General features: G+C 33.7%; 1 protein-coding gene across 1 annotated transcript; it reads left to right on the top strand.

The window, feature by feature from the left end:
• The first annotated feature begins 8,575 nt into the window (after window positions 1-8,575).
• On the top strand, window positions 8,576-13,892 carry LOC132562927 (neuroglobin-like). The gene is made up of 3 exons (XM_060227702.1): window positions 8,576-8,835; window positions 12,929-13,160; window positions 13,725-13,892. The coding sequence occupies exons 1-3, from the start codon at window positions 8,576-8,578 to the stop codon at window positions 13,890-13,892; spliced, it is 660 nt and encodes a 219-aa protein (XP_060083685.1).
• The last annotated feature ends 935 nt before the right edge of the window (window positions 13,893-14,827 follow it).

Here is a 14,827-nt window from a genome sequence, read left to right as displayed (position 1 = left end):
TCAAGTGTATGTTTCTTAAATCTACCAGAAAAAATATAAAACATTGCTATTGCTTTGTTAAAATATGTATCTAAAAATAATCACATTTTGCTTATAAAAATGAACAACGCTGACTATTTCAAGAAATATTGCAGATGAAATATTACACAGTAAAACCTCATTCCATACAATTCCATACAATGCTTTTGACTAATGCCAAAAGATTGTAAATGATGATGGTATTGGGAGGTTTTACTTAATAATCATCAATCTGAAATATTGTTAACATGTGGAAAGAATGTGCTTAAATATCAATCAGATGTTACTTAGAAGGGGAATTATTTTTTCTGGATTATAAAAGGTGTAAAATTTTGAAATAAATAATGGAATTGTTGAGTATAACATGTAAGAAAATGTGGGTAAAAATTACAGCTGATATATGTAAAGTACATGCAAACTTAACAAAAAAGAAATCATGTATATCTGTTATATGAATATAAAGTAAATGTGTAATATATATTTATTTATCACAGTCAGAGTTTTTGGTGTAACTGAAAATAGAATACAAATTAGAAAAAAAAAACATCTACTTGGATTCTTTTAAAAAAATTAAAATGTATAAATATATCACAGCAAGCTGCTATGTTGCATTCCTTCCTAACCTAATATAATAATAGAATAGAATGAAGTAGACTCTCAGCAGTAATAGTCTTTCTTCAACATTTTAAAAATCAATGGTTCTTTTAACTGTAGTAATTTTTCTACATGCAATTTTATCCTCTCGCTGCTGCTATAACAGTTTGTAAAATTTCCTCAAAGGTAGAGAATTTTTTCCAGCTTCTGCACTATGTGTTCACACCATTCTCTTTTGGCAGGGTTTTTGTGCATGGCCATGTACAAAATTGGTTCTAGTTCCCTGATATAGAAGGCAGAGTATATCTGGTTGACAATAACACCAACGCTGTAGACATCTGAAGCTGGGGTTGAGTAGTTACCGTTACGAACTTCTGGTGCTATGTGCAAAAACTGGGCCATGTATTCAGGGTTAGCATTGAATCTGTGTCCACATCGGAATGATGCTAGTCCAAGGTCGATGTATCTAGAAAAAAAAAATTACTATTACTACTTAAATCATACATGTTCTAAAAGGTTTAAACAGGTAAACAATTATAACAAATTACCATTATCAACTAAATAAAATCAAAGACAAAATGAAATTCAAATAATTACAAATGAAACCTAATTGGTATGAACACAATTTAAGATGTTTGAAAGGTTAGGATTATGCACAATTTTTTCTTGAAATGATATTGTTAGTAATGCAAGCAAGGTTAATTAATCTAAGGAAATTTAATCTGAAGCACAAAATGAAAAGTTTCTTTAAATGCATTCTTAACTAGACCATAGAACTGAATACATAAGGGCTATTCACCTGATATTAGAGAGTTCATGCTTCTTCACATCAACCAAGACATTATCAGTCTTAATATCATTGATAAGGACATGTTTGTTGTGAATCATATCCAGTCCATGAAAAAGCTGGTACACTATGCAGATCCATTGCCACTTTCCAAAGGTAACTGGAGGGTTGTCAATCAAGTATTTCAAGGTACATCCTCCTGCAAAGCACTCCTGGACAAGAGCAAAGGAATCCAGCATAGGATTAATTGGAGAATCCATCAGTCCGTAACATTTTGGAACAAATTGTGTGCTCTGAAGATACAATAGAGTTTGGGTCTCCTGGTAAATGTCAAATTTAGAAGAACTGTTGGGATCAAAATCTTTCACACAGATGCTAGCAAGTGGATTTTTGGTATGAATTGCCAAGTATACGTAGCCAAAGCTACCATTTCCAAGGATATGGAGCTGTCTATTTCCTCGCCTCTTAAGAATAACGTCAGTGTTTGGCACAATTGGAATTTTTACATCTACCATGGTTTTTGGCATATCGTCTGTTGCCACATATCCATACAGGCTGAATGGAGATGATTTTGGACACAGATCGGAAGTGTAGAATAGGGAAGGAAGCTTTGGATGATATCTTCAACAAAAAAAGAACATAGACATTGTTTAAAATGACCTCTTCTCCAGTATTTTTAAATGAAAATAAATATATTTTACTTTGAACAGAAGTAAGCTTTTTTATTTTACATTACCACATTCCTGTATGAAATAAATCAAATGGGTAAACACATTTAACAACTTCTTTGGTGTTCTCTAAGAGTATCTCCAGCATTGTCAGACTTATTCTACCAGAAAGATTTTCTTTATAAATGTTTCTGTACCTTGTTACAATGCTCGATGTCACTTTTTGTTGATTTTTGTAGCACACAATGCTAGTCATGCTGGTATCGCCTTTGTTTTTCTTGCATGGGGTTGGCCCAAAGCCGGGAGGTGGGGATACAAGCTTGGGGGCAGGAGCAGGGACAGGAACAGGTGCAAGAACAGGTGCAGGGACAATTGCTTTGGTCTCAGCAGTAGCTTCACTGAAAAATGAATTTTTTGAGTAAATTTTTGGGTAAACATTAATACAAGCATGATAGAAATTTGATGTTTCAGTGTTTCTTTGGATCAGTTTGTACTTCATTAACACTTCCCATCCATGATTTTTGTTAGCATTATCTCCCTTAGAACTGTTTCATTATTAAAGTATTAGAAATCTCCAGTTCTTGAAGATCAGTTGAATTTTATCAAAACATTAATTCCTGTGACATTTTTATCAATGAATACCAAATTATTCATCATAAATATTTGGAACTTATACTGAAATATATTGCGCATAAAAGAAATATGGCATATCTTTTTAAAGGAAAATAATATGATGTTTCCCACTGATGCCAATATGAAAATCTGAAAGGGTCAACTTGATACATCTTGACAATAATTTTTCTAAAATCTCTTTGTTTTAATATTGTGAACAATTCATTTGTAAAATTACCATGATATATTTCCAAAATTTTTTGAAATGCCAGAATTTAGGTGGAGAATTGATGGCAGATTAATGAGGTTTGCTACATTTATAAAGGATATATATTTACCTTCGTTTTCTTTTCTTTTGAAGGTTCCTTCTTATAATTTCTAGAATTAACTTTGAGTCCTCATCCTCATCTATTGGAATGTCCAGTCCACCAGCAACAAGGTTGCTAACTTTGCCATTTCGGGCCATATGGACCTATAACCGGTAAATTTACAAAAACTTAAATAATATTTACTCTGGTGAAATTTGGTGTAATGGCAAGCTGTTTCCTTAACTGTGGTATTAAAGTTGCAAATTCTTAATGCTGCAAAAATTTTTATTTCTTACTATTTTTAATAACAAATAAACAATAATCTCCCAAAGCACATGAAGGATAATAACAGTTTTGTTTTGTGGCTTAGATTAAAAATATCAAAGATGTTCACCTGTAATGTAAGATTAGAAGGTAATTCCAGTCCAGCTTCCAATGCTGCACCAGTGGCCTGTGTAGGGTCGACTTGGACACCTAAATCATTCATCTGTGCTTGAATACCAATGTCCAACTTATCAGGCACAGATGCCTGCACATTTACTTCGGCTGTCTCTACAGGTCTGGCCTGAATACCAAAATCCATCTTGTCCACAGATGCCTGCACATTTATCTCAGCTGTTTCAACAGGTCTTGCCTGAATACCAAAATCTAGTGTGTCAACAGATGCCTGCACTTTCACATCAGTTGTTTCAAAAGATCTGGCTTGAATACCAACGTCCAGCATGTCAGCAGATGCTTGAACATTAACATTTGCTGTCTTTGGTCGAATCTGGAATTCAATAGACAAAATTCTTCTATGTTATCAGATGTAAAAGTTAAAAAGGGAAAAAAAAGAAGGAAAAGAGAAGAAAACATCTTTAGCAACAAACAAAAAGAAAATCAATTCAGAGTGGAGTAAGCAAGTATGATAGGATCAGTAAACCATTCAAGAGCACATTTTTGATAAGGATTTATTGTAATATATTCCAACATTGTTTTTTCGAAATGGTTTTGTATTGAGAGATTTGTAAAATCAAACTTACTTCATTCATAACCAGCTGTTGGATCCAGTTTGGGATTCCTGTAATATCTTTACCAACTCCTAATTTTGCCAAACAGTCTTCTCTGTATTTTTGTTGTAACAGTTGATGGAATAAAGCATCTTCGTTTTTTGAAATGCATTTCCATCTAGCACCATCGCATACACTAAAAAGACCTGTGGCACATTGAACGTATATTTCAACATTGTCCCGTAAATTTCCATGTGGGAAGCATGTAGCAAGGTCGTCCAAAATGCTGTACTGTTTTGGCTGTTAAAATAAAAGCGATGCAATCATAGGCGACTTATTCGCTATAACTGACCACATTTTGCTTATTACAGCATTGTTTCTGTTACCGCACTTCAACTCCATCATCTGACCTTTACCATTTCAAAAAGTTACTCACACATGTTCATCATTAAGTAGGCTAATTGCTCGTAACTGCATAACTGGAAATCAATTCTGAAAACTTGATTTTGATACAAGATAGTCCAGATTAATATAAACCTACCTTATTTTTAAGGCAATTAAAGTCATTTGGGTACAAAGTTGTTTTCCTGTGATAACTTGAACTGTTACCAGGCACAACCAATCCTACTTCTTTTCCAAAAAATCTTTTAGCACGCTTAAAATCCATTTTGTTTCTTCACTGTAAAATATCGCTGTTCGCCAGTTCGTATAACACGCAACTATGCTGTTGCTATGCCACACACTTGTATTTTAGCGCCACAACAACTTCGTCATGATCAGCAATATGATTGAATTACAAAGAAAAGATAATAAGTGTCTATTTGACTCTGATTTTGTACGGCGTTCAAACACTCATGCATCCGCGGAAAATAGTTCCAACTTTATTTAGTAAAAACCCGATTTTAGCAATTCCTGTAATATTTGCCTTTAAAGGTCACGTTTTATACCATTTAAAACCGAATAACACCAAAATTAGCTGATATGTTTATTGTTTTGTTATGTTTTGACAGTTTATTGATGTCTGGGTTACCTGTCGTAGTTTTGCTACATTCCGATAGGTTTCGCTGTGAAAGCATCGTATCAAGCGATGACCCACATAGCTAAGACCACACAATATACAAGAAAAGAAACAACCCGTTGTGCTCGGTTGTAAACGACCAGGACCAGTATCGCGCTCCAATTACAAAGGAAATACAAATGAATCAGCTTTTAGAAGTAATGCTAACAGGGGCGTAGCTAGCCCAGCAGAAATGCGTAAAGCCCATGCGAGGGGTCTTTGGGCCGCCTGGTGGGGGACAGAAAATGAATTTCATGATTTCAAAGATGTTTTGAATCGTTTTCTGAGACAATTTTTATTTTTTTATCGAACATTAAACTTCAACCCCTGACTAAATAAAAGATTTTTTTTTTGTTTGAAAAAACTTGTCGATCGACGTCTGTAATCCAGAAGCCTTCTTCATTATGAAAATTTGCACATTAACAACATTGTAATAGGAAACGTTGAAATGATAGTTAGAAGCCGAATAGAATGACGTGTATAACGTTCCGGAAAGCAATGCCTAGTTATTCAACAATTTTCTATTTATATTTTTTGATTTATCAAAAACATTAGATATTTATTTTCAACCTTAGTTTTGTAATTTTGTTCGACACACTCTATGCACGGATTTTTTTTTTATGTGTAAGCCTAGGCTTTTCTTTCTATGGAAGCTACGCCCCTGGCTAAGGATCTGAATTCTTAAGCCAAACATAGCGGAAAGTAGTCCAAATCGATTTAGTAATATAATTGAATATTTATAATGATTTCACTAATTCGAATTATTGATATAACATTTTCAAGATCGTGAAATACTAAAATCGCATTTCAGTAAGTCCGATCTAGATATAGCCTTCCCAGCAAACCCAAGTTGCTTAAGTTTATAGTCTGATGCTTGAACAGACATCTCATGATCAGACTATCTAGATCTGTTATAAACTGCAGCGGGGAGAAGAGGAACTCGAGGTGTTAAAATGTTGTTGTTTTAGACTTTAGAACTTTTGTTCGGCTTAGTTTGAAAAAGATAACGCAAATTAATAAAAACCTAAACATTTACACTTGGTGACTCCAGGCCTGTTCCCTTTATCACGATTTTCGCGCCAGAAGTTGTCAGCTGACGGACAAACTCGTAACACATGGTTTTCAATTTATGCAGGTTGATAAAAATCATGGGGAAGTTTTACTGTCTTCCTAGTGATGTCATGGAGAAATATTCTATTTCTTTGTGCGATGTGAAGCTGGAAGTGTTTGATGTTCGTTAGTTTGCCTGTTATATGCGTTGTTGTATGCGTTGTTCTCATTTGAGAACGTGGCATTATTACTTGAATTGACCAAGATGTGCATGGCTGGTGTCGTCGATGAAGCAGAGCACGCTTACTCTTAATACTATTTCAGGAGTATCCGTGTAAATCTTTCTTTTGTTCATATTTTGCTCTAGTTTTACTGAATTTGGGTTTGGATTATGATTACGTTGGTATTTACTTGCTAAGATAAATCTATAATAATTGTAACTCAGTACTTCGATTTATTTGGGAGTTAACTACCGCACGCTAAGACAACTTAATAGTATAGATATACAGGCGCCTCAGATTACATATTGTTTAAGAAATAATAGTTATAATTGGATATTAGATAAACGTAGGAAAAACTTTTAAATCCGGTAGGAAAGGGACCTTTTCCTACATAATTTCATTTAAGCACATGTCTTTTATTAATAACGAAACTATCGGTTTCTTATGCGATGATAGAACTAAAATTTCAACAACTTCAAATGAAACCAGTAATATAATTTAGCTTAAACAATATTTTATTCAGTATTCAACAAGTTAAACATACATATGATAAACATGGAGTAGGAAAGCAAGCTTTGAACTGATATGAATTCCTTTCCCACAGGAGTAGGATTTGCCAAATGCTAATCCCAACATTGACAATTCACAAATGAAACATCCATTCTTTCTGAATAGCGATTAATATTTGATCATAGAATTCTTACAGTCACGAAGATCCAGAATAAACCTGTACAATGACACCGCATCAGTATATGCATTTACCTACCTGAGAACGGATTAATCAACCATATTTGATTGAATGACTACGCCCAGATTACACTAATTGAATCAGAATCGAAGGCTTATTTCAAGTGGTAGCCATCAGGACATTGTCGATGTGTAAAGTATTATGTTTTGATAATATCATTCTACAATATTAATACCGAAGTGGTACTGGAGCTGAATATTAAATACCAGGAAGAACAGAAGGAAGCTACACCACTGTAATTGAACACTATAATCAATACGATTAATCACTGTTACAATATATTGATATTTCTCTGTCATAAACTAATAAATTAGGAAGAAAACACGAATTATTTATATGTTTTTAACTGACGAAGCCACTCGTGAAACTTTGCCGGGTTTCTTTGGGACGGAGAAGGATTATTTAAATGGAAATAAATAACCTTTTTTCCAACTCGGTTTCGACGTCTGTGCTTTTAATCTGTACACTTGCACTTGAAGCGATTCATCCGCAATCATCACGTGATGCAGGTGGTCGTGTAAATCATCTTATCGAATTGGCGCGCAAAGGTAGGAACCTCTCTTCCAATAGTAACGTATCAGTTATACATCACATCAAATAGAGCTAAACAATAAGTGGTGTCCTACAGCAACACTATGGTAGAATTCTAACGCACAATGGCAGCGAACATAATAGCAATGTTGGATTGTGAACGGGATATATTTGAATGGAAGAGGTCGACATGACAGTAAAGAAAATGTGCCGATCATCTGTAACAGTATTTATCTGTTGTTTCACGGAGATTTAGAATCTGATCTTCAGGACTAACTCAATTTGGTATACCTCTCCTGGCATCAAATCGTGATCAAAGAAATGCTATTAACTTGTGATCAACACAATGGCAATTCCATTTAGTGTTTTTCAAAGACTTCAAACAAGAGAAAACAGCAACTGACTGAAGCTCAGTGGTGTTTGACTTGCTCTCTCACCTCAGCGTCGAATGGTTAACTAATACGCTACTGTTCGAAAATAACGATAAAAAGTGTAACGGTGAATGTCGGATGTGTATGACAACGTATTGCCTCGCTATGTCTTGTACTGTTCTGTAAATAATAACGAAACTATTCTGACAAATGTTAAGAGTGTAACGTTAAACAACATTGAGTATCATGGTAAACGTACGTATTTCCAAGTTGTTAGCCGCGGAAGTTGGTTTTTAAGAAAATCACCAATCACATTATGCTTAATTTCTTACGTATACAACAGTAAGCTTTCGTAATAGATTCCTTCGCAAGCTAATAATGAAAGTTTCAGAGGTAAGAGCTGGATGATGTTATACTCTACTTCTGACGGTTGAAAGACAAACATTTGATATATTCTTACAGATTCTTAAGATCTCTTAAGATCATGTTAATCTATTTCATGTTTAACGCTAGTTGTCTCACGATCACAATCGCATGACATTCAATCTTTCGAGGACTGAATTCCATTTCATTAAACAATACCTGTTGTGTGAATAAGGTTCCAGAATTAAGATTTTAGACATGGGCTGCACATTAACAGCTACTAAATCGTCGCTGGTTGAAAACGCCGGACAGAGGCAGAAAGAGAGATTCAAGATCAGTAAGCATAATTTGATGGCTGATGATATGAACATGGATGACATTAGCAAGAAAATGTCAGAGAGTGAAGTGCTTCTCGAAAAACAGCTGGACTTAAACAAGCGACAGAAGTTTCTGATATTGAAATCTTGGAAAGGTATTTCTAGGGATATCAAAACTACAGCCGTGAACATGTTTTCAAGGTAACTATGGTTTTAAATGTTCATTATTACATATTCAATGTTTCCAAATTAGTTTTTATGTCTCATTTATTTAATAAAATGTAACATATAATCAATACCAGACAGAAAAGACAATGCCATGAAGTAACAGCATTGAAATCAACTAGGTACCGGAACCATAAAGTCTTATGAAACTTGACATAGTTGCTGATAATAAGCTACTTGTAGTCGATGTTCATTGTGGTTAGTATAATTTCTTTGGAAAACGAGGATGACTTTAGTCACAGCGGAAGTGGCCCAGCATCCAGACATGCACCACTACGACACAGCAAGTGTTTTGTCTATCGTGCGAAACTATATATAAGCAAAAGTTAAATGAATGTAAGACATATATAAGAACTTAATTTAAAAACAAAAAAGGTTAATTTCAACACTTGTAAACCGGAATATGGGAATATGTAGCCAAAGAATCAATTTCCGTATGTCTACGCTAAATAAAACAAGTACTGATGAGGACTTTTTAAATGAATAAGATGTTAGAAAGAGTTCAGAACTACTACACCAATTAAACTTTCATCACGTTCCGTCTTGATAAGTTAAAATGCGCTGTCAAGAATTGGAATCATAGTTACTAAACGCACGTCCATAATGTTTAAGGATTTCATGAAATTTATATCTTTACTCGATTGCCAATCGGTGTCGGTGTTATATGTGATGGCAGATCTGAGAAGTCCGAAAAGAATGAGTTTGCGGGATTTCTTAACATTTGCAATAATTTTTTAACTACATAACACGCACCAAATATAATATGTAGTTTCCCGATGTTCATACAGTTTGATGCAGAGAGAGAAAATAAATAACAGACCTTATATTTACATTTGATAGCCACGTAAATCATTTAAAAACAAATTAACATATACATAAATCAACGACGATTTCTAATTCTGTTTTACCAGTTGCAGCAGGTGTCACCAATTGGGCGTAATTGACAACGCGAACATCAAGATAGTTTTAAGAGCAAACTATTAAATTGTTGTTTTTATTTACTTTTCGCAGCTACATTTATCAATTAATATTACATCTAAATGTCTTGCATATCTCTTCACATTTAAATCACGTTTAAGTAAATGTTTGGTATGCAAGCAAACATCGCCCATTCACAACCAGTATAGGAAATATGAGGACAGTATATTCTTTTTTTTTTTAAATCGGTCGATGTTATCCATATCTATTTAAAAAAGCTCAATTATAAATCGTATGAAATACGGAAAAAATAACAACCGCGGCCTTTTGAGTATTATAGAGATAATGAAGATGTACTCTCACAAGGATATTACTGACAATCGCTTCAGAGTTGATATGGATCAACATAAAAGCCGTATAAAGAAGGGAGGTTGCTTTATCTGAATAACACGGAGCTTTAAAATGCCTGTCTAATGAATCCGAGAGAATCAAATCAACTACAGGCACTTCCTCATCTTCGGGCTAATCAATAGTCATCATTTTCTTTCTTAGATACCCCAAATGTCTTTGAAGACATTATATATTTGACGTCATTATGTTTGTCTAATTATTAGATGTCATGATCAAATGTTTGTTTAGTATATCAGTGGGTCATTTAGAGAGATAAGTTTTTTTTACCATATTACAACCTTCATCATAAAAAAATCAAAATCTAATCTGGACAATGCACAACGAAATATCGACAAAAGTCACGGCTAACATAGGATATTCTTAAATACATGACAGGACATTCGTCGTTTGTTGATCAAAATATTATGACGCAGTAAGGGAAAAGGTTGAAAAGAAATATACCTTCAAACGTTGCTTCGTCTAACAATGTTCTTAGTGAACTAGAATTATCTGAACTTTTTTGTTTCGAACACTTGACATCTCAGGCATTGACAGAAACAAAGGAATTATAAGATGTTAAAATACACGGTCGCCATAACTGTAGGTGGCCACTTTGGCAGGTTATCCTACATTTGATTCATTCACTTGTCTTCTATTTCTACAACGAAACCTACAGCGGGAAGCTGCATAATAAACACAATGATTTCCATAATTTTCTATTTCTAGAGAGTAACATTTCTGCTTCCCAAACATGTTGTGTTTACCACTATACATGCCAGATTTGATGCGATATTTAAAAGGTTGCCATCTAAGATTTCGCAAGTAGACAAATGATTTCACAGTACAGGATTTCGAGAGATACAGGTGAAGAAGATTCATGAAGGTTTATGGCCGTCACAACGATCACATTGGGAATATCGCGTTTCCTCGTCCGACGTGAAGTTGGGCATGTTCGATATTCCTGATATGCCTGTTGTTGTTTGTAACCTTGTTCTCATTTGGAAGACCTCTGGTGTGATTCTTTTTACATTTTCAGAGGTTTCCGTATTATTTTTTCTTTTGTTCATATTTTGCAATCGTTTCATCGATTTTGAGTCTGAATTAAGATTCGGTTCCAATGTAGGTAGTTTTTTTGCACAACCTATTCTCATACACGTTCGAATATGCTTTTGTTTAGAAGATAACAAATTCTGTTGTAAAACTTGAATTAATGATATTTATTCTAGCGATATGCTTTTGTTTGAGAGAATTCAAATGTTCAATAATGGCCTCAGGCACGGATGCTGCTCTATTGAGGACTCAAAGAATCAGTTACAAGCTAAGTTAATTTCATTAAGGGAGATGTGTTTTCAGGTACTCTATGATATCACAGTCGTTAGATATGCAGGTTGATTAAGAATATAGTGGAAGTTCTATGGTCATTAATATGGTCTCAATGGGACGTATACTATTTGCTCATGTGGTAGAAAGTGAAATATTTTCAATGCATGCTAGTATATCTGGTGGTTTCATTAATATTAACCTTATTCTATTCTCTTGACGCGATATGACCTTTTCAGATCAACTTAAACATGCTGGAATTAAGATTATTTTGACATGTTGATATGTCTTTAAATTTCATTTACGGATGACCATGCAAATGTGCACTTTGAAATTCAAATTTTATCGGAACAATATACTGATGGAAAAAATAATAAACAAACCTCTTACCGTGATATGCAATTACCTTAATTAATTCACCAACAATATTAGCGCAAAAATAGCAGCTAATATGAAACGCATTGTCGATGTTGAGCTTCGAATTTACGTGTTTTACCGACCTTTCCATGGCCTGTAAAATGATAAAATGTACACTTTTGACGATGAACACGATATGCAATTACATTAACTGTCATCGTACACTATAAACTGTACCCAATTCATTAAACAAATTGCAGATATTAGCCAAAAATTCCATGCGATATCATTAATGTTTCCATGGCCAGTCATCGTATTAATCTTTTCCAGAGTTGTCGTTCCTTACAGGAGGTACCGCAATGCACTTTTACATGCATCACAATATGAACTACGTCCAATTCATTATACAAATGGAAAATATCTTTTTTTCATGTCATGTTGTCTCTTGTTATCATCAGGATAATCCATCCTATTTTCTAACATGCATTAATCTAAAATATCATTTCATCAACAATTTTAAAAATTAAACTTCTAAAACACTGAGAAAACGTGTTTTCGGAGATCAAGTGAACTGGAACAAATCGTCACTTACATAATTAGAAAAAACATTTGTTATCTTTACAATGTATTCATACAAATTTATCAATGTAGCGCAACAAAGTTCTTTATTGAGTTCAAAATCGGATCTTTATTTTTGCAGCATATTTTCTGTTATATATAGACATCCCGAGGAAGATAATAGTGGTGTCTAATTTCGAGATTTACATTATAAACTAGCTTATGATATTCTAAGTAGATTAAGGACAAAATACTGACTACACCAATATCGGACGGGAAAAAAACCAGTTAAAACAAAACATTTAAACCATGCTCCAGAAACGCCAAATCATACTGTTTTTTGTTTGCAATCTAATTTTACAAAGTGGCGTAACTCTGTCCTCTTTAGAACCATGTATAACGTAAATACGTTTTCATAGTTGCAAGTTGTAAACAATATCAGTGTGTATGATGAGTTATTCCATAAACATGAACGTTTTGGTTTTAAGTTCATCCATATGATAATTTTCTATTTTTCTTTTCCCAGATTGTTTGAGACCAACGAAGAATTAAAGAGTTATTTCGTTGATGTTTCTAAATATACGACAATATCGGACATAAGGACAAACTCAAGATTTGAAAGCCATGCAGTGATGGTTATGCATATTATTGATGACGCAATGTCTAATTTGGACGACATCACTAGCGTTGAAAGTCTTTTGTTAAACGTTGGAGAATCTCATACGAGACTGTCTTGGTTCAAATCATTCTATTTTTGGGTAAGTTTATTGTATTTTTATGATTTTATCTGATTTCCGCCATCCATTACATAAAATTTGGAATATATTAAACAATTGGTTTTTGAAAAAGAACATTTCTTTTAATTAATGATCTTTTTTAAAAAGAAAATTATGTTTTCTATGATGGATTAAAGTGAGTTTTCTGAGAAGAGTTATTTTCACCTCTAATCCAGTTATGGAGTAAACTTGAGTAGAATATGAAAAACTTACAAAAAATAAAAAAAGCAGATGTCAAGTTTACGACCTCCACGAAAAATAAATTTTGTGTGTTTCAAGCGTTTGATAAATCGCAAACGGCTGATTTATAGTGCAAGAGACACACAAGCCCAATCACCTGACCACTAAAGCTAGATTGCAAAAAGATTAAAATACAACTATAGAGATATGATATTAATGTGGTTAGTAAAAATCGGATATCCGATGATAAAAATGGAATTATCAGTCCTCCACCTCTTCTTTAAATGAGGAATTATGACATATTGAGACCTTTGATTTTTATGCATACTACAACAATTGTTTTCCATTTGGTCTTTCCCTAACCAGAAACTGGAGGAACCATTTCTGCTAGCGGTTCGTGAGACACTCGGAGATCGTTACTCGGCCAACATGGAGAGCAACTATAAGAAGGCAATACATTTTATACTGACGCTCCTGGAATATGGATTTAACAAGAAAACATCATCTCTTGATGGTCCACAGTCACCGTTTTAAGATTCTATAATATTCATCATCTACAGCATTATTATATACATTAGTTAATGTAACAATTATATACAAGTTCCTCATCCCTCTCATCCCCAGCAGCTGGTGACAATGGGAGTCAGGTGTTTCCGTTGCATGAACAATATTCGTTAACTGTAAGAAACAGATTAGTCTAGAGTAAGTTCAGATTTCAAAATTATATGGAAAACAAAACCTAATCTGGTATTGGAAGGTATTTTTCACATGAATTGGCCTTTTGTACTATCATTATATAGTATAAGTGACGATAGAAATGCTGGATTTCAAAAGTGGTGAAGTGCGACCTTTGACATTAAATACTTTGCTGTGAACATGAAATATGAGAATTGATATCATGAATATTTAACAACAAAGGTATACACGTCTTATCCGATGAGGTATAAGTAAAATAACGACACCTTAAGAAGACATTTTTGTATCTCTTTAAAATGTACAATGTACACTTACTCTGAAGTATTCAAATGTAACCATTTTCTTTGTTTTTGCTTGTTTTGTGCTTAATTGTTGTTCGAAAACCACCACTAAATCCTCACACGCATTAACCATATGAAAGAAACTGATCTGTGCACTCCGGATCAATATGCAGTAAAAATGATTTTGTTGTTATGGAGCAATCAATAACGCTTATGATTTCAAAAATACATGGAATATATATGGAATTCATGATTTGCCTAATGCAGGTTAAAATGTTGCCCAGTTTTGATACCGCCTCCAAACGATAGAAGATATAAAGCCGTGGTGAAAGTTTTCATTTCATTTTAATAAAATAGATTTATGTATATGTATTTGTTGTTTATAATTCGAACAAATGACACATGTAATTACCTAATTACTTATCAAAACTAATTACAAGATACTTTTCACTGAAAATGTTGTATCTACGGTGAAAAGGAAGGAGAAAGAAA

The sequence above is a fragment of the Ylistrum balloti genome, unplaced genomic scaffold, assembly GCF_031769215.1.
Source record: "Ylistrum balloti isolate Yb309-2 unplaced genomic scaffold, AGI_CSIRO_Ybal_v1 Utg371552, whole genome shotgun sequence".
Classification (NCBI taxonomy): domain Eukaryota; kingdom Metazoa; phylum Mollusca; class Bivalvia; order Pectinida; family Pectinidae; genus Ylistrum; species Ylistrum balloti.
Note: the sequence above shows the minus strand (reverse complement) of the source record. Positions and strands in the feature narration are given on the sequence as shown.

Bases quoted from the DNA above. Each gene is read 5' to 3' on its own strand.
- LOC132562927 (XM_060227702.1), top strand. From the start codon at position 8,576: ATGGGCTGCACATTAACAGCTACTAAATCGTCGCTGGTTGAAAACGCC. The intron at 8,836-12,928 runs GTAACTATGGTT...TTCTTTTCCCAG, and splicing joins GCCGTGAACATGTTTTCAAG to ATTGTTTGAGACCAACGAAG. The intron at 13,161-13,724 runs GTAAGTTTATTG...TTCCCTAACCAG, and splicing joins TCAAATCATTCTATTTTTGG to AAACTGGAGGAACCATTTCT.